At 38.5% G+C, this 17,968-nt stretch overlaps 1 protein-coding gene and 1 long non-coding RNA gene across 2 annotated transcripts; both read right to left on the bottom strand.

Moving 5' to 3' along the window:
- Positions 1 to 35: 35 nt before the first annotated feature.
- Positions 36 to 830, bottom strand: LOC130722277 (uncharacterized). Its single transcript, XM_057572963.1, has 2 exons — positions 625 to 830; positions 36 to 425 (listed from the first exon to the last, which is right to left on the bottom strand). Exons 1-2 carry the CDS (start codon positions 799 to 801, stop codon positions 156 to 158), a joined length of 447 nt encoding a protein of 148 aa, XP_057428946.1. The 5' UTR covers positions 802 to 830; the 3' UTR covers positions 36 to 155.
- Positions 831 to 2,106: 1,276 nt separating this feature from the next.
- On the bottom strand, positions 2,107 to 4,486 carry LOC130724469 (uncharacterized). Its single transcript, XR_009014523.1, has 3 exons — positions 3,774 to 4,486; positions 3,197 to 3,230; positions 2,107 to 2,524 (listed from the first exon to the last, which is right to left on the bottom strand). It is a non-coding gene; the product is annotated as an uncharacterized LOC130724469 (long non-coding RNA).
- Between the last annotated feature and the right edge of the window lie 13,482 nt (positions 4,487 to 17,968).

Below are 17,968 nucleotides of genomic sequence, written 5' to 3'. Positions count from 1 at the left end.
ACTTAATTACAAAAACACAGTACCACATAAATATTGTCACTTTAGAACCGTGATTAATTTTAACCTACCAAAATATGCTTTCGCACACACGCTTAAATCCTACTTCTTTACTTCAACATTTTTACGCCTGCTACTAACAGCGACATAAAAATGGATCATTTCAAAGCTTCCACAACTCGTATGTAGATTATATCTGTGCCTCGTTCAAAGTGGCAAACAAGCTTTTGTCCTTTTGATAGTTGAAGTTTTCGAACAATATTATACCAGGGCGTACCGCCTAAGGTTCGAATGAACCTGTTTCTATTTCGGGAGACCCGGGTTGTACGAATTTCAATAGTGGCCATAATATTATAATCGTCAATGATCACAACCACTTTCTTTTGCGACATAGGTAACCATTTCCTACACACAGGGGCAGGAATCAGCTGTCCAAAAAAACATATAAATAATTAATTATATGGTTTTTCACGTTGGAGAATAAAAAATAAAACAATTATAAGAAGTTTCCTACACACATCTATCAATAAGCTAATGAAAATTCACACATTTATCATTGGCATTAAAAGGGAAAATAAATTAAGGAGTGAAAGAAATATGGAATTCTACACCGTTGAATATCCATACCAGAGGAGTCCTAGCATTCAGAAAAGAAGTCGATACCACCCTTTCCCATTTCACCAAACAGGGGTAATCCACATATGATCCTCCTTGTTTCCAAAATTTGAAAGAAAGGCACAGACTTGATGAATCAAGAACAAATTGCAACACGTGTGGGCCTTTCATATGGTAGAAACCAACCATTGATTCCACTCCAGATATTATTCCGGGAATTCCGTTCCTATATCCAACTTTCATGATGAAACAATTGCCAACTGGATCTGTAAGCTTTAGTTGTGTGCCACTTATATCATGTTTCAAACAATCCCAAAACAGCTTATTGATCGGTATGAAGGATACCTACGCACATAACAATTTCCAACTTCAGATTGGGGCTTAGATTTTCTATTTGGTGGAACCTTCACAACAAAAACATATATTAAGATGACATACCTTTTCAGGTGCAACCAACAACGTGCAAAATCCGTTCACGTGCGGGAAAGCAGATCCAACTGGTGGGGCAGACATCTCCATAAAGAATGTCTTCAAAGTATAAGGTCAATTACTGTCCGTGTAGGTTCCTTTTCAGCAAGAAGACACAAGTGGGTAGCATCACCTATTTTAGAAAAACATTAGCCATCTGACAAGGAGTTGTATGCAAATCAGACGGTACAGCCTCATGCATTTTAAAGCCGTGTGTTTCCAGAAATCCGAAGCACATGCACGCGGACCAAGACGTGTCTTTCCTTCCTTTCCCATCACTTTTTGGTTCTGAACACCTCGGGTTACAATAAAGGTAATGTGTCGATTCGGACTGTTCCATCACGTCTTGTCACATCAACTCTATATCTACCACTCCTCCTTTCTCATCAAATTTAAGTCATGATACGACGGCATCTTCACTGAGTGAGTTAAAAACCGGTTCACTACATTGGGGAATGATGTAGAAGAATGAGTAATGATATATACACACCTCATTTTTAAAACACTTTATTTCCACCTCTTTTTGTTTCTATCTCTCTCCTCTTACCATCTATCACATCTCATACTTTCTCTCCCTTACTTTTTCTTTTCTTCCTATCTCTCTCATCATTCCACCTCACACACCTCAAAAGAGAGGTGTGTGAGTAACATTATTCTATTTCTCATTAAGGAAGGTAAGAAATCGAATTTATGTTACTGTCCCAAATTTATAGTAACTCATTTTCTATTTAACTGTCTAAAATACACATATTAAGAAACCCACATATTAACAAAGTGAAAAAAATCACAAAATGATTAAAAAGTGAAGAAAAATACATATTAAGAAAATGTAATATTGTTGATAAATCACTTTTAGTACTATAAGCGTGACGTGATATTAAAACTTTACTTATAATTAGAGATAAATTAGAGATAAATTAGTGTTATACTTATGTAGTGACCGAGTGAATACTAATTTAAAAGGTCTTAATAAATGAATGATGCAATTTGTGACGACCAAACTCACACCCTACCTAAACTATAAAATAAGAATATCTTCAGAAAACAACACTTTTATTGATGAACTTTGAAAAAAGTACAAGACCTTTGGGTCAGAATTCATCGATGTCCAATTGATAGTCTGAGAACGTCTCCAGGAAAGTTAGCCGCGCTAAGCGTCATTAAAAGCAATTCCTTTCCTTAGACAAGACGTCCCAGAGTCTCGCATGGACTCCTCTGAATCTTTCCCGATTACTTTGACAAACTTAATTACAAAAAAAAAAAAAAAACCCACTGCTTTCATACTTATTTTACAGTCTGATAGAGTACGAGTCCAGTCGCACACGTCTTCTTCCATCGGCTGGTCTTTATTCTACTCGAACACTCTCGTATATTCACAACTATTTACGGCTCTTCCTGCCTTGGTCACTTTTTCATTCTAGTTCTTTCTCTTCGGTCTCCGTCCCTAAGTTGTTCATTTAGAACAACCAACCAAAACAAGAGGGGTGAGAAGCAATCCAACACACTCGAGCAAGAGAAATAGTGTAAAATAAATAAGCAAGTAAATCAAGTGAAAAGTAATAGCATAATCAAATAAATCATTAAAAATCTAATTAGAAATAGTTTCGGTCTCTAGACGAGGATGTGGGCCCAACATTCTCCAGGAAAGTCACCGAGAAGCCGCTCGGCTGGGACGATCATCAGGGGGCCTGCAGTGTGATTAGGTTCCGGATGGGACAAACCTCATCTCCAACCTGTTGGTAGGTCCCACCTAATCACACCCCAAGGACCGCAACCATAAAGGTATCCCTTAGATCTCACAGCGTTACCCAATGGCACAGCCTGGCCTTGACTGTCCAGTTGGGGCCACTGACCTTTCCTTTTCATAGAGTACCTGCAAGCCGTTAGAAATCTCGTGGAAATAGTCTGAGAATTGATCAAATAATATTTTATTTTAAAATCGGGATGCCTCGTAAAAAAATGTTTAAGAAAAGATTCGGAGGCTCCTATCGAATCAATTCCCAGAAATAAATCCTGTTTAAAATATTTCAATAAAATAAATAGGGACCCATGGGCGGTCCAACACCTATTTATTTACACTACACTCCCTCATGAGTTGAGCATTCTCCCCCCTTACCTTTCTTCGAAAAAATCCTCCAATTAATAATTATCTGCAATAATAATATCGTAAGGCATTTTAGTCAATTTTTCACCTTAAAGTTATAAAATTCCATGTTATTCTTCATAATTTAATATTTAATTTCGTTTTTATTTTGTAAGAAATCAAATAATTAGGCGGCAAGGCCGACCATCATTATATAACTTTAAATAAGGCGGCATAGCTGACTATGTATTTTTGATAAGGCGACAGAGCCGACCATTAGTTTTTTTAAATGAGGCGGCAGTGCCGGCCTTTATATGTGTGTGGCGGCAGAGCCAGCCTTTATATTTATGCGGCGGCAGAGCCACCTTTATATTTATGCGGCGGCAGAGCCACCTTTAAATTCAAGCGACTTAACCAATTAAATAAGAAAATAATTATAAAATTAACTATTTTAGCTTTAACTTAAAAATTTCATAACTTTTGTTCTAGACCTCCAAAATTCATTCTGTTTCTTTCTAAATGTTCATTTTAATCCCATGAATCATAGTCAACTCTTACTTTGCATCGAATCATTAAGAATAGTGAGTTATAAGGCCGGGAAGTTGCATACCTTTTCTCCTCTTAAAACTTATCAAACCAAGTTAATTTTCCGAACCAAATATGTATATGGAACCTATGGAAGACAAGGATTCGAACTATGCAAGAAAATCCAAGTTCTGAGCAGTTTTCCGGTGAGCTCGCCGGAGAAGACGGTGGCTGGCGGCGGCGCTCCGGCGGAAGGGTGGAGTTAAGGGTGGAAACCGATTGGAAAAGCTTCCTCTCACTCCCAGGAACTCAATGGTATAGGTGGGTAGCTGAAAGGTCTCTGGTTTGGCCAGAACGATGAGCACCGTGAAGCTTTTCCGGTGAGGAGCTCAGCAACAATGGCAGAATGAAATCTAGACCTCCAAACTTAAAAATTCTTGCACGAATAGCTTCCTGGTGAAATTCTAAGCAAAATAGACTCTTGCTTCGACAAAATTGATGGAGATTTGAGGGAGAACCGAGAGCTCAAAGTTTCAGAATTTCTTGAGCTCGGTTGGGCTATCTCAGGGCAATTGGAGCTTGGTTCTTGGTTTTTTCACACTCTAATGGACCTAAGGAAGCTAATGGTAAAGTGTTTCGATGACAATTCTCTCTAGTATGCTAAAATTGAATGTGACCGAAACTGTGATATTTTTAAAACGTTAATGGGTGTTTTGTGGTAGTTGTTGGGCGGAGAAGAGGTTAGGGAAGGCTTTAGGAGGCTGAGAGGAAGGTTTAGCAAGGATTTGGAGGCTTGGGTTGCTCTCCTTTGAGTTGGTTTGAACTTGAACTCGGTGGTGGTATTTATAGACAAAGCCAGGGACCTGAATTTGAATTAAAACTATTTCTGATGTTACAGTTAGGTCCCTATAGAATAGGTCGGTTATTAACTTTGGTCCTTCGGAGTTAAGTCAGTTTGCAGTTTAGTCCTTCCTGAAAAAAAATTTTTATTCTCATCCTTATCCTTTGAATTTTCTAGAACTTGTTTTTGATTTTTATTTTATTTAGTTATTTATTTATAATAATAATAATAATACTATTTAATTAAAATACTCCTATTATTTCTTGTTGAGGGAAAAATTTAGGTCGTTACACAATTAATAAATTATAAGATTAGTTTGAGGATGCATTGTGAAATATCATATAATTTGAAATAAAATTCAGCTAGTTATATGTTGGAAATGAGTGAATACTAATTTAAGTTTCGTCTTACATTGACCAAATCACCAACAAAAGACAATAGTCCTAATTAAACGCAACCCGTTCTCCATTTCCCTTCCTATCCCAGCGGCTGCACCCGTCCACCTCTTCCAAATTCTAAGCTATCACGCGGTTGCACTTCGTCCACCTGCAATTCATTTGTTGTCTCCTTGCAAGGTAAGCCTCAAGCTCATATTTTGATTTCAATATGGGTTTGTACCAAATTACGTCCTGTTTCTTGTCCGGTCGTTCCTGTCAAGAGTGTTTCAAAGGTTGCCACTTGATAGTCAGTTTGTCGTCCCCGTGAGCTCACCGGAAGAAATATCAAAAATAGTTGGAAGGGTTATGCGGTTATGCCCGTTAACTAAGTTTTGCCAATGTTAGCTTGCAAGTGTAAGAGTTAAGTCCAACGATGTATTCACCTCATCTAGAATTGGACAGTTCAGCTATCTCTTTTACAATTGTGGGCATTTGTTACTTTGGTGGTGTGGGAATGATTTGCTAGGTTCTGTGTTGGGGCTTTAGTTTGTTCTTTTTATTGTTTGTTTGTTATATGTCTTATGTATAATTATTTAGTGGTTGAATTTAGCCCCTCATATTGTATATGTTTTCATGTTTCCTCATTATCCCTTCCACCATTTAATGATTATACTCTGTTGTGATTTGTATATACATAGCTAATCCAGTTGAAATCATCATGTTTTATTCAATTTAATTACTACTTATTACCTATTTTGGGTTCAATGCAGTATCTGTATTGTATACATACCATGTCTCAAGCCAGATTGTCGAGTCTCCCAGAAGGAGACAATCACTTTATCCTTATCCACAAGCCGGACCCGGTAAGCGTTTAGCTCTCATAAGTCCATCAAGTTTAGGTTCTGTAAACTCTCCTGTAGAAGTGCAATATATATGAAATAAATATCTGTTGTACAATTTATTTTTATTTGCGTGTGGTCATGATTATTGCATCCATCTTTTGTAGGACTTTGTAGTGCTCCCTAAGTGGTTCGTTAAACGTAATCCTGTTCTAATTCCGTATCAGAATGTTCTTCTAACTGATCCGGCCAACAATACATTTTCTTTGAGCCTTAGAACAGTGGACGGAGAAAAGAGAATAACAGGTTTTCAGGAAATCTGCCAGGCGCACAACATCAATGGAACTGTTAGGGTGCATTACACCTACATTGATGGGAGTCAATTCAATATTCGGATTTTTCTAGATGAGTACACTGAGGTTGCCTACATTGTCCAAGAGGAGGAGGATTTTGTTGATGTAGAGGAGGATTCTGATGATGAAGAGGAGCTTGCTTGGTTCAGTGTTATCACTGGGGCAAGGTCATTCGGAAGGCAATGTCTGGTATTACCAATCCCACTATCCTTTTCATGCTATTAAGTATTAAGTATAACTGTCCAGTATGTGATTGTTTGTTTGCTACATTTTTACATTTTTCCAGCACGTCCCTGCCAGTGTTGCGATTGAGCTTATTCCACACAGACCTCCCACACTAAACATCATATTGCCCGATGGCAATTTAGATGTGTGGACATTGAAATGGGCAACTGCTAGTAAAAATCAAGTTGTGTTTGGTCATGGTTGGTATGAGTTTGGCAAGGCGAAACGAATCCGTGCAAGGGATGAACTGCGATTCTTTAAGACAGATCAGATAGACACCTACCGGCTTGAAGTCCGCCGTCCTGTGCTGTAGTTATCACACTGCTGCCACCCTGTTTGGATCATGAAATTAACCATATATAGATCGAGAAGAATATGACCATCTGGTAGTAGGTTGCATCCTTAATGGGCTTCTAAAGTTGCATCTCTTATGAGCCTCAAGTAACTAGTTAATTATAATGTTATTACTATTTCTAGTTTGTCATTTAGATCCATGTTCTAGAATATTCTATTACTTAGGATTGTGCCACATGTAAGGTCACTATTAATTCCTTAGAGTAGACAATTAGTAAAAGTTGTATTGCCTTCCTTATGAAATGATAAGAAGAATATTGGCAAAAGCCTCTTTTATTTTATTTTCTTAATTTCCTTTAATTTTCTTTCTTTGATTCTGCTTGGTAGAGAAAACTCTCTTCCACAATCTTAGTTGTTTTAAATTATCAACAACAGTTTCTGCTCAGCTTGGCTGACGCCAATCCCATGAATTAATCACAACAGTCCAAAAGGTAAAACCATTTCACATAAGTTATGGAGAATGGTAGGTCTAGGGGTATCTTTATAGGGCGCAATTTTATTTTTCCGATGTACAGAAAAAAGAGAAAAAAGATATAAAAGTAAATGATCGATATGGTTAAGTTCTAACAATTAGAACCACAAAACCATATTTATTACATAATCGACATCATTCGCATATAATTATGTTGCGACACATACAAACTACAGACACCGTGCATGGCAGGGAAAAATCCTAGTAGTCCTAATTAAACGCAACCCACGAACATTTCCATACATTGACACCGACTAAACACACCCAACTAACACAAACGTTAGTGAAGTATTACTGATGACGATAATAAAAAACTAGAGAAGTGGATGGCCCTGGCAAAGTAAGTCACAGATAGAGGTGTACGGGTCAACCGCACGAATACCCTCCACCCGCTCCATCATTTAACCTCTCCGACCCCGTCCACCAGATCCATCATCATCTTACAACGTGAAGGAATAACACATCAGTCTCTAATCGGAATGTGCAAATGAGCTTCTCCGCACCCGTTAGATTAAGCATTCGAACGATGTCAAACCAAGGCTTACCGCCCAGGTAACGACTGCAAAGGTTTTTTTTAGGGCCTGTGGGCTGAGTGCAGAGTTCAACATAGTTGTAGACGTTTAGCTCTTGCACAATCACAAAAATGTAGTGCACCCTACTGGGTAGAAATCTTTTAACCAGATCAGGCGGAAATATCTGGAAAAAAAATTAAGAACTAATTAAGAAAAGAAATTATGAAATCATGATGAATTAAAGGTACAGAGCGTGGAAATTAAATTAATGTACTACCAATTGAACTTTTGCCTGTGCAAAGCGTTCTTGAACGGCCACATCCCACTGATATATCTTCCGGAATTTCGTCACGGGCAAATCCCAGCTCCAAACTGACAAGTCAAACCACAGTGGCCCAGGACCAATGCCATAATGGAAGATATAACATCCTCCTTCCAGATTGTAGTATTTAGCAATTGTTTCCACACCCTTCACAAATCCGGGCACGCCGTTCTTGTAGCCAGAAGTCAGCTCAAATGTGTGTCCAAACTCGTCAGTAAAGTTCACTGTTTCATCCTCCATCATAGTTCTCCACCACGCCCAGAAGTTTAGATGAATCGGGATGAAAGAAATCTACATGATAATAGTCATATTAAGTAGATATAGTTGATTCCCATGCATGAAGTAAAATTAAAAAAACACTTACCATCTGCGGTAACACCCACAAACAAGTGAACATGTCCACCCTCGGATTAGTGTTTTTTATCGTGCTGCATGCTGTTTCCAGAGAGCTATCCATGTTGGGTGCAAAATCACAATGTCTAGATCCAAGCTAGATGAAGCACCTTTGAGTAGGTATGGGTGATTTCTTCTTTTATAGGGTCAAATTATTGTGGCAAACAGTTGAAAACGCAACTACTCATCTCCCAACCACCCTTTTCCCTTTCCAATGTTGCGAATACCGGAGGAGAAGCTGAACTCGGATCCGGAATGCGGTTGCATCAAGCAAATGATAAAAAGCAATAGTGTAAATATCTTTCAGAATACCGATTAACACCGTGTGCCATCGAAAAAAAACCATATCTTTGCCATTAGTTATGATGCTTGTGAATGGTTTTCCTCAGAGTTTATGACTTTGATTGATATAATTCACTTTTACGTGTATTTTCTATAAACATTTAATCTTTTATCTTTTATTTTATCAAACTTAATTCCCATATATCAATATATGAAACATAATTAGTTCAAACAATAATACAAATGTTTTTATGTTTAAAAAACCTGTAAACCTTTAAAAAGAATATATGTGTAATTCAATTGAGTTTGTGTTTTAATATATAAATTCGCCATAGCATGGATAACCTTCTTCTAGTACAGTGGTATACTATTTTTTCTGGAAAGCCCAAAAGAATTAGGTATTCTGGCGTTTAACCACATCAACTTATTGGCACCGTCAGTATAATTATCACGCATAGAAAGGTGTGGTGGCGCGTCCAGTGTATGGCTTATTAGACATTAAACACTTTGGGTAGTCCCGTCACGTGTCATAGCATTGGAAAATGGAAATGACTACAAAAAGCAATTGCTTATCAAATCAGTCGTCAGTTGTCGCAGGGGGAATTATGACATGCTTTATGTGACTTTTTCTGATCTAGTTCACATAGGACTATCCGCAGCTAGAGCGGTTTTTTGGATTACGTTCTAGTTTGCGAAGTGTCCCCTCAATTACAAAAAATCTTGAAAGGATTTGGTTAATCCTCATTACCTTTTTATCCATAGTCGTATCACGTCCCTCACGTCATACTGATCTTCTGCTATTAAACCCATTTTTTTCTCAATTTATTTAATGATTATTTTAATTTAATAATATCACTTATCATCCCTTATTTTCACTAATCGAAATAATAACAACTTTCTTATTTAATAAAGAGGGGATTGATTACACTGAGACCTTTGCTCCTGCAGCAAGGCTTGAAGCTATAAGGCTACTGATTTCCTTCTCAGTAAATCACAACATCATTCTCCTTCAAATGGATGTTGTTAGAGTCCCACATTGGCTAGAGATGTGGCCAAGCAATTGCTTATATATGGTTGTGCAAACCTTAACTCTTGAGCTAGCTTTTGGGTTAAGTTAGGCCTCCTTCAGATGTCAAGAGTGCCTTCCTCAATGGTTACATTTCTGAAGAAACCTCCTGGCTTTGAAGATGACAAACATCCAGAGCATTTTTACAAGCTCAAGAAGTCACTCTATGGACTGAAACAAGCTCCCAGAGCGTGGTACGAAAAGCTCAGCTCCTTTCTTCTACAGAATGAGTTTGTAAGGGGTAAAGGTGACAATACTCTTTTCTGCAGAACCTATAAGAATGATATTCTTATAGTTCAGATTTATGTTGATGACATTATTTTTGGTTCTGCTAATCCCTCCTTGTGCAAGGAATTTTCTAAGTTGATGCAGGCTGAATTCGAAATGAGCTTGATGGGAGAACTCAAATATTTCCTGGGACTTCAAATAGATGAACGACCAGAAGTCACTTATTGTAAGACCCAAGATTTTAAGCTTAGGATCAGTGGAAGAGATTTACATTTACGATTAGGGTTGATGTATTGTGAAGGGAAACCTGAACTAGAGTTTACCAAATGAAATAAATTTATGAAGGAGAAAGTTCAGGAAAAGTCAAAGGATTACATCATGATCGATAAAAGTTATAGTACGATCGTTATACGCTTAACCTAGGTCAGAAACCCTAGTATATAGCTAATTTTCATTTATAGGCACGATGGAAGTTAATTCCAAAAATCTTCAGAGAAATGTTAGAACTTCTCTTTTTCCATATATCACAATCGTTTCGAGGCGAAACTCTAGGATCTACGAACGTCCGATTCCAATCATCGGAAGTTTGCCGAAACCGAATCCCTGGTATTTTAAAACCCTAGAATTTCTCGACAATGAAGACTTTATCTATTCAGAGCTTCAAATGAATATTCCACACGCGTACACCCATTTCTCTTGATGATTTTAATCTTTCTTCAGAAGGAAGTTTTCTATTCCGACATCCGATGCAAAAAGCAACTTATCGGGTAAAATAGTTTTATACCGATTATGCATTAGTTGCCAAAAATACAAAGAGACCTCATTTTAGTTTTGGAATTCTTTCGCCAAAACATATCTATTAATTCACGGAGTATGACGCCGGAAAAATCAGATTCGCGAAACTTTCTTTTTCCCGCGAATTTCCAACCTTTATATATAGCAAAGAAAGGAAGAAAAACTCAAATTTTCCTCCATTTTCTTCATCAAGGCCGCGAGTTCTACAAGGGAGGGAGAAGAGAAGATTTTCTTCATCGTTTGCTTGATCGTCGATCAATCAGTTGCTACTTCAAGGCTTCGAGGTATAGTCGCTAATCCTTACCTCTGATCGCTTTTTCCATAGCTTTTCTGTAGAGTTTTCTGAGCAGATAGTTTATGGGTTTTTGCAAAACTATCCTGAATCTTTCATTTCTGATTCTAAACCTCTTCTATATGTGCCCAAGATCACTTCTGCCGGATTAGATTTTCCGTTATGTCGCCGGAATCAATTTTAGCCTTAAATACCCATTTTTGGAGTTTTTAAGGTAAAGCTTCAACCTTTAGGCTAAAAACTATCGCCTTAGCTTAGTGTTAGTAGGATTAGTTGTCATAAACGTCGTTAGTAACGTCCCTGCAAAATTTGGTTTTTGGGATTTCAGTTTTGAAATTTCTAAGTTAAAAATCATGACCAAAATACCCCTGCAACAGTTTTTGATCCGATAATTTTTCCGAGTTCAGAATACCCTTAGTTACGGCTAATGAAAGCATAGGAACCAAGTTTGATCGAAGAAAAATCGAGCCCCACAATTGTGAAAAGTGGCCGAGCCCTATAGAGGAGGAGGGGGAAAATTCCTTTTCCGAAAACTTGTCCGTCCGCGCTAGATTATCGTACCTCGGAGTATGAACTATTCGTGTAACCTTAGTGAGCATTGATAGCTTAGTTTCCGATAGATTTTGATAGAATTCTGTGGTTTTACTTTAAAGGTTCTTTTGAAGAATTTCCTGAAGATCAAGGAGCTCATTGTGAAGGAACGTTTGAGGAGAACACTGGAATAACTAGAGGTAAGGGCAACTTACCTTACTAGCTAATGCTTTAGGTGTCGACGAATTCGACTTGATTTATTGTTTATGCACTTGTTTGTGATTGACTGGGAAAAGTTTTCTGAGGCTTCGGCTGACAATGTAGATGATTCATCTACTGAATGTTTTTGGAGATTGACTTACATGCTATGTGCTATGTGGGTAATCTAGGATGTGTGGTGCATGCCTTATATGCTAAGTGCTATGTGGTTATTGCTTATTATGTTGATATATGACATGTTGATTGATGGTGCTGAGTTATTTATGCTTTAGCAATGAAATCTGAGTTTCTGAATAGTGAGAATAGCGGGCAGGTCATGCCGATTTTATTTTGAGAGTTTTGAGAAAGTTCGATAGGACGAATGAGATTCGGGCCTTGTTATGGTGTTTATGGATCGAGACATTCTCTGGAGTCATTTGGGATTTGGAGATCCCGGGAACTTATAAGATTCGCGATAAGATTAAAAGGATCTCATTTTGTAAAGAAAACTCATAAGACATTAAACAACCTCTAAAATCTCCAAATAATGATAATAAACTCGAAAGGAAGCTTAGGATGATGATCTTAGTTTTGGAAAACGAGAAGTGTCGTCGGATCCAAGTGTTGAGAAAGTTGAGAAGTTTTGAGTATGTTGATACTCTTGTGCTGTGGGAGCAGTTATGTCGTTGGGCTATCCGAGGGATAAGCCGGGAGACTGATAGTTTTCGAGTATGTCGATACTCTTTGCTCGCCGAGCAGTTTTTGACCATCGGATGGAGATGAGTCGGATGATTCGAGGAATCATCATGAGATACAGTTTATGCCTTCGGGTACAGTTTATGCCTTCGGGTATAGTTTATGCCTTCGGGTACAGTTTATGCCTTCGGGTACAGTTTATACCTTCGGGTACAGTTTATACCTTCGGGTAATTCGTACATCGACGGGGGATATGATCGACCGTGAGGTTAGGATCGACTTGTTGATTGTCGGGCATAGCGGAGGGAAAAGTCGACCCGCAGGGTTAGGACTGATCCGGCTATGTCAAGGTTGTAAGTGACACTCGGGAGTTATGGTCGACACAATGCCAGTGTTAGGACCGACTCAAACGTGCCCAGCCTATTCTTTCTTCGGGTAATTCGGACATCGACGGGGGATATGATCGACCGTGAGGTTAGGATCGACCTGTTGATTGTCGGGCATAGCGGAGGGAAAAGTCGACCCGCAGGGTTAGGACTGATCCGGCTATGTCAAGGTTGTAAGTGACACTCGGGAGTTATGGTCGACACAATGCCAGTGTTAGGACCGACTCAAACGTGCCCAGCCTACTCTTTCCGGAATCGTCGAGATTGACATTGCATTGACATTTCATGCACTCTAATTATATTCGTTGGGGATTTGGATGAGTAGATGTTGATAAATATCGTATGTGCTTTGATGATTGAATTGTACTAGAGATTTGATAACATGCTATGTTTAAACCTTAGGGTAGACAATGCAAAACTTATATGTATATAGACAACATATATATATATACCCCTTATACTTTATCTGGTGTCTTGTATTCTCTATCCTATATTCCGTAAGTTGACCCTTGCACGTGCTACCTGTGTTTGGGGGGCTATGTATGCCCTTTTTGTCAGATGTCGTTGGTGGATTCTTCCGTGATTCCTCGTCGTTCGGGGAAGACCCGGAGCAAAATGACTACTATTGAGCCTTCGACGTGGACCCAGACTTCATGCATGACCAGATGGGAGTCGATGATGGAAGTATGGGGGATGGGTGATTAGAGTCTATTAAGGTTGGGTGTTAGTGTCCTAGCTCTGACTTATTCTTATTTTTGAGGGCTTGTGTTGCTGACACTTGACCTAACATTTTGGGATTGTACATTTTGCCTACGGGCGTTACACTTTTCTACTTTCCGTCATTGGAGGTTACTCGTGACGAGGTCGCTATTTACAGCGGGGGATGCTATATATATTGTATATTAGTTATGTTGCCTTTCGCATTTGGGTTTTATTTAATTCAGTCTTGTCTTAGTTATTATAAAAAAAAAAAAAATTTACGTTTTTCCGCATTAAGTTTACTTTTGGTTACTAAAGTGACGCCACCGAAATCGGGGTGTTACATTGTGGTATCAGAGCACGGTCGAGTCTTTCGGGAGTTGTTGGGGAATAGGTCTTCTGTGCTAGGTTGTGTGACTCTGCAAAGAGTGAAAATTGATTGTCTGCAAGGGATTTTTCGCTTAAAAATTGATTGAAGTTATTGCTTAATCATATTGTATAGTTATGGAAATGCTATCTTATGATGAGTACTAACTGTTTGTTTGAGCTTTGACCTTATAGTTATTACGCCTATTAACACCTTAATTGACCGTAGCTCGTATTTTAGCTATAGAAATTACACGAGGTTTAGAATAACACGGTAAACCTAGAAAGTAGTTCTGCACCAATGCGTTTAACAAGAAGTTAGAAGCTGAAGATTGAATCTTAGAGAGATTCCTTATGGGTAGTATACATGTTATGTTGAGGGTGTGTAGTTCCGTAGCGGAATCATTTAAGGATTTAACATCAGGATATTTGTGACTATTGGATGATAGGAACTCATTGACTGTTCCAGTGGGTTTTTCTAAATTTCACCTTCGATGTATTAGGCTTGATCAACTTAATATTGAGGGGGTGATATTCGGAATCAGAGCTGGCTATGGACTTTGATAGAAGGATTGGTAAGATTAACTTGATTGGATCGAGGATTAGTCGAGCTGGGAGGAAAAAGTTCGCATTAAGTATAAGTTCTCTTGCGCAGGAGATATAGTTTGAAGAAATGGATATTCATTTAGGAAGCATTGAAGAATTAACGGACATTAGAGGTCCAAACTTGGTGAAGGTTCAGGTTTTAAGTCTATGAATTGTTGTCTTAAGTTTCTAGGACTCAAAGTTGGTCAGAATTTGATTGAGAGATTAAGAAGTTGATGGACGAGATGGTGATCAAGTTACAGAAAAGGGAAGTGTTAGTATTAAGATGAACACTTGAGGTTGTCATATTTGGACAAGTTGCTTAAAGTCTAAGAATGAATGAAACTTGTTATGGATTTCGGTGATACGAGCTAGAGATTAGCGAGTGAATTTTGCTAAGTGGAATGAGAATCTTAGGGTAAAGATTGACTTCAGAAGCTGGAGATCATATTCGAGTAAGAGTTTTAGTGGTGTTATCATTGATGATTGTAGTTAAACCTCGGCAAGTTGAAAGATGATATGTCTGTTGAGACGCCGTTGGTCAACATTGGGACTAGAAGAGTGAAACAATCGAAGGGAAAGCAGAGTGTTTTAGTGAAAATTATTTGGAATAAAGACACGGACGGTGTTATGTGAGAGTTAGAGGAAAAGATCAAGGAATAATATCCAGAACTATTACTGACCCTTAAGTTTCGAGGACGAAACTTTCTTTTTGGAGGGTAGTAATGTAAGACCCAAGATTTTAAGCTTAGGATCAGTGGAAGAGATTTACATTTACGATTAGGGTTGATGTATTGTGAAGGGAAACCTGAACTAGAGTTTACCAAATGAAATAAATTAATGAAGGAGAAAGTTCAGGAAAAGTCAAAGGATTACATCATGATCGATAAAAGTTATAGTACGATCGTTATACGCTTAACCTAGGTCAGAAACCCTAGTATATAACTAATTTTCATTTATAGGCACGATGGAAGTTAATTCCAAAAATCTTCAGAGAAATGTTAGAACTTCTCTTTTTCCATATATCACAATCGTTTCGAGGCGAAACTCTAGGATCTACGAACGTCCGATTCCAATCATCGGAAGTTTGCCGAAACCGAATCCCTGGTATTTCAAAACCCTATAATTTCTCGACAATGAAGACTTTATCTATTCAGAGCTTCAAATGAATATTCCACATGCGTACACCCATTTCTCTTGATGATTTTAATCTTTCTTCAGAAGGAAGTTTTCTATTCCGACATCCGATGCAAAAAGCAACTTATCGGGTAAAATAGTTTTATACCGATTATGCATTAGTTGCCAAAAATACAAAGAGACCTCATTTTAGTTTTGGAATTCTTTCGCCAAAACATATCTATTAATTCACGGAGTATGACGCCGGAAAAATCAGATTCGCAAAACTTTCTTTTTCCCGCGAATTTCCAACCTTTATATATAGCAAAGAAAGGAAGAAAAACTCAAATTTTCCTCCATTTTCTTCATCAAGGCCGCGAGTTCTACAAGGGAGGGAGAAGAGAAGATTTTCTTCATCGTTTGCTTGATCGTCGATCAATCAGTTGCTACTTCAAGGCTTCGAGGTATAGTCGCTAATCCTTACCTCTGATCGCTTTTTCCATAGCTTTTCTGTAGAGTTTTCTGAGCGGATAGTTTATGCGTTTTTGCAAAACTATCCTGAATCTTTCATTTCTGATTCTAAACCTCTTCTATATGTGCCCAAGATCACTTCTGCCGGATTAGATTTTCCGTTATGTCGCCGGAATTCCGCCGGAATCGATTTTAGCCTTAAATACCCATTTTTGGAGTTTTTAAGGTAAAGCTTCAACCTTTAGGCTAAAAACTATCGCCTTAGCTTAGTGTTAGTAGGATTAGTTGTCATAAACGTCGTTAGTAACGTCCCTGCAAAATTTGGTTTTCGGGATTTCAGTTTTGAAATTTCTAAGTTAAAAATCAAGACCAAAATACCCCTGCGACAGTTTTTGATCCGATAATTTTTCCGAGTTCAGAATACCCTTAGTTACGGCTAATGAAAGCATAGGAACCAAGTTTGATCGAAGAAAAATCGAGCCCCACAATTGTGAAAAGTGGCCGAGCCCTATAGAGGAGGAGGGGGAAAATTCCTTTTCCGAAAACTTGTCCTTCCGCGCTAGATTATCGTACCTCGGAGTATGAACTACTTCGTGTAACCTTAGTGAGCATTGATAGCTTAGTTTCCGATAGATTTTGATAGAATTCTGTGGTTTTACTTTAAAGGTTCTTTTGAAGAATTTCCTGAAGATCAAGGAGCTCATTGTGAAGGAACGTTTGAGGAGAACGCTGGAATAACTAGAGGTAAGGGCAACTTACCTTACTAGCTAATGCTTTAGGTGTCGACGAATTCGACTTGATTTATTGTTTATGCACTTGTTTGTGATTGACTGGGAAAAGTTTTCTGAGGCTTCGGCTGACAATGTAGATGATTCATCTACTGAATGTTTTTGGAGATTGACTTACATGCTATGTGCTATGTGGGTAATCTAGGATGTGTGGTGCATGCCTTATATGCTAAGTGCTATGTGGTTATTGCTTATTATGTTGATATATGACATGTTGATTGATGGTGCTGAGTTATTTATGCTTTAGCAATGAAATCTGAGTTTCTGAATAGTGAGAATAGCGGGCAGGTCATGCCGATTTTATTTTGAGAGTTTTGAGAAAGTTCGATAGGACGAATGAGATTCGGGCCTTGTTATGGTGTTTATGGATCGAGACATTCTCTGGAGTCATTTGGGATTTGGAGATCCCGGGAACTTATAAGATTCGCGATAAGATTAAAAGGATCTCATTTTGTAAAGAAAACTCATAAGACATTAAACAACCTCTAAAATCTTCAAATAATGATAATAAACTCGAAAGGAAGCTTAGGATGATGATCTTAGTTTTGGAAAACGAGAAGTGTCGTCGGATCCAAGTGTTGAGAAAGTTGAGAAGTTTTGAGTATGTTGATACTCTTGTGCTGTGGGAGCAGTTATGTCGTTGGGCTATCCGAGGGATAAGCCGGGAGACTGATAGTTTTCGAGTATGTCGATACTCTTTGCTCGCCGAGCAGTTTTTGACCATCGGATGGCGATGAGTCGGATGATTCGAGGAATCATCATGAGATACAGTTTATGCCTTCGGGTACAGTTTATGCCTTCGGGTACAGTTTATGCCTTCGGGTACAGTTTATGCCTTCGGGTACAGTTTATACCTTCGGGTAATTCGGACATCGACGGGGGATATGATCGACCGTGAGGTTAGGATCGACCTGTTGATTGTCGGGCATAGCGGAGGGAAAAGTCGACCCGCAGGGTTAGGACTGATCCGGCTATGTCAAGGTTGTAAGTGACACTCGGGAGTTATGGTCGACACAATGCCAGTGTTAGGACCGACTCAAACGTGCCCCAGCCTATTCTTTCTTCGGGTAATTCGGACATCGACGGGGTATAT

This window comes from Lotus japonicus, chromosome 6 (genome assembly GCF_012489685.1).
Source record: "Lotus japonicus ecotype B-129 chromosome 6, LjGifu_v1.2".
Classification (NCBI taxonomy): Eukaryota; Viridiplantae; Streptophyta; class Magnoliopsida; order Fabales; family Fabaceae; genus Lotus; species Lotus japonicus.
This window is presented reverse-complemented; position numbering and strand designations above follow the sequence as displayed.

Bases quoted from the DNA above. Each gene is read 5' to 3' on its own strand.
- LOC130722277 (XM_057572963.1), bottom strand. From the start codon at position 801: ATGGTTGGTTTCTACCATATGAAAGGCCCACACGTGTTGCAATTTGTT. The intron at 426-624 runs GTATGGATATTC...TTTTTTGGACAG, and splicing joins TGAATGCTAGGACTCCTCTG to CTGATTCCTGCCCCTGTGTG.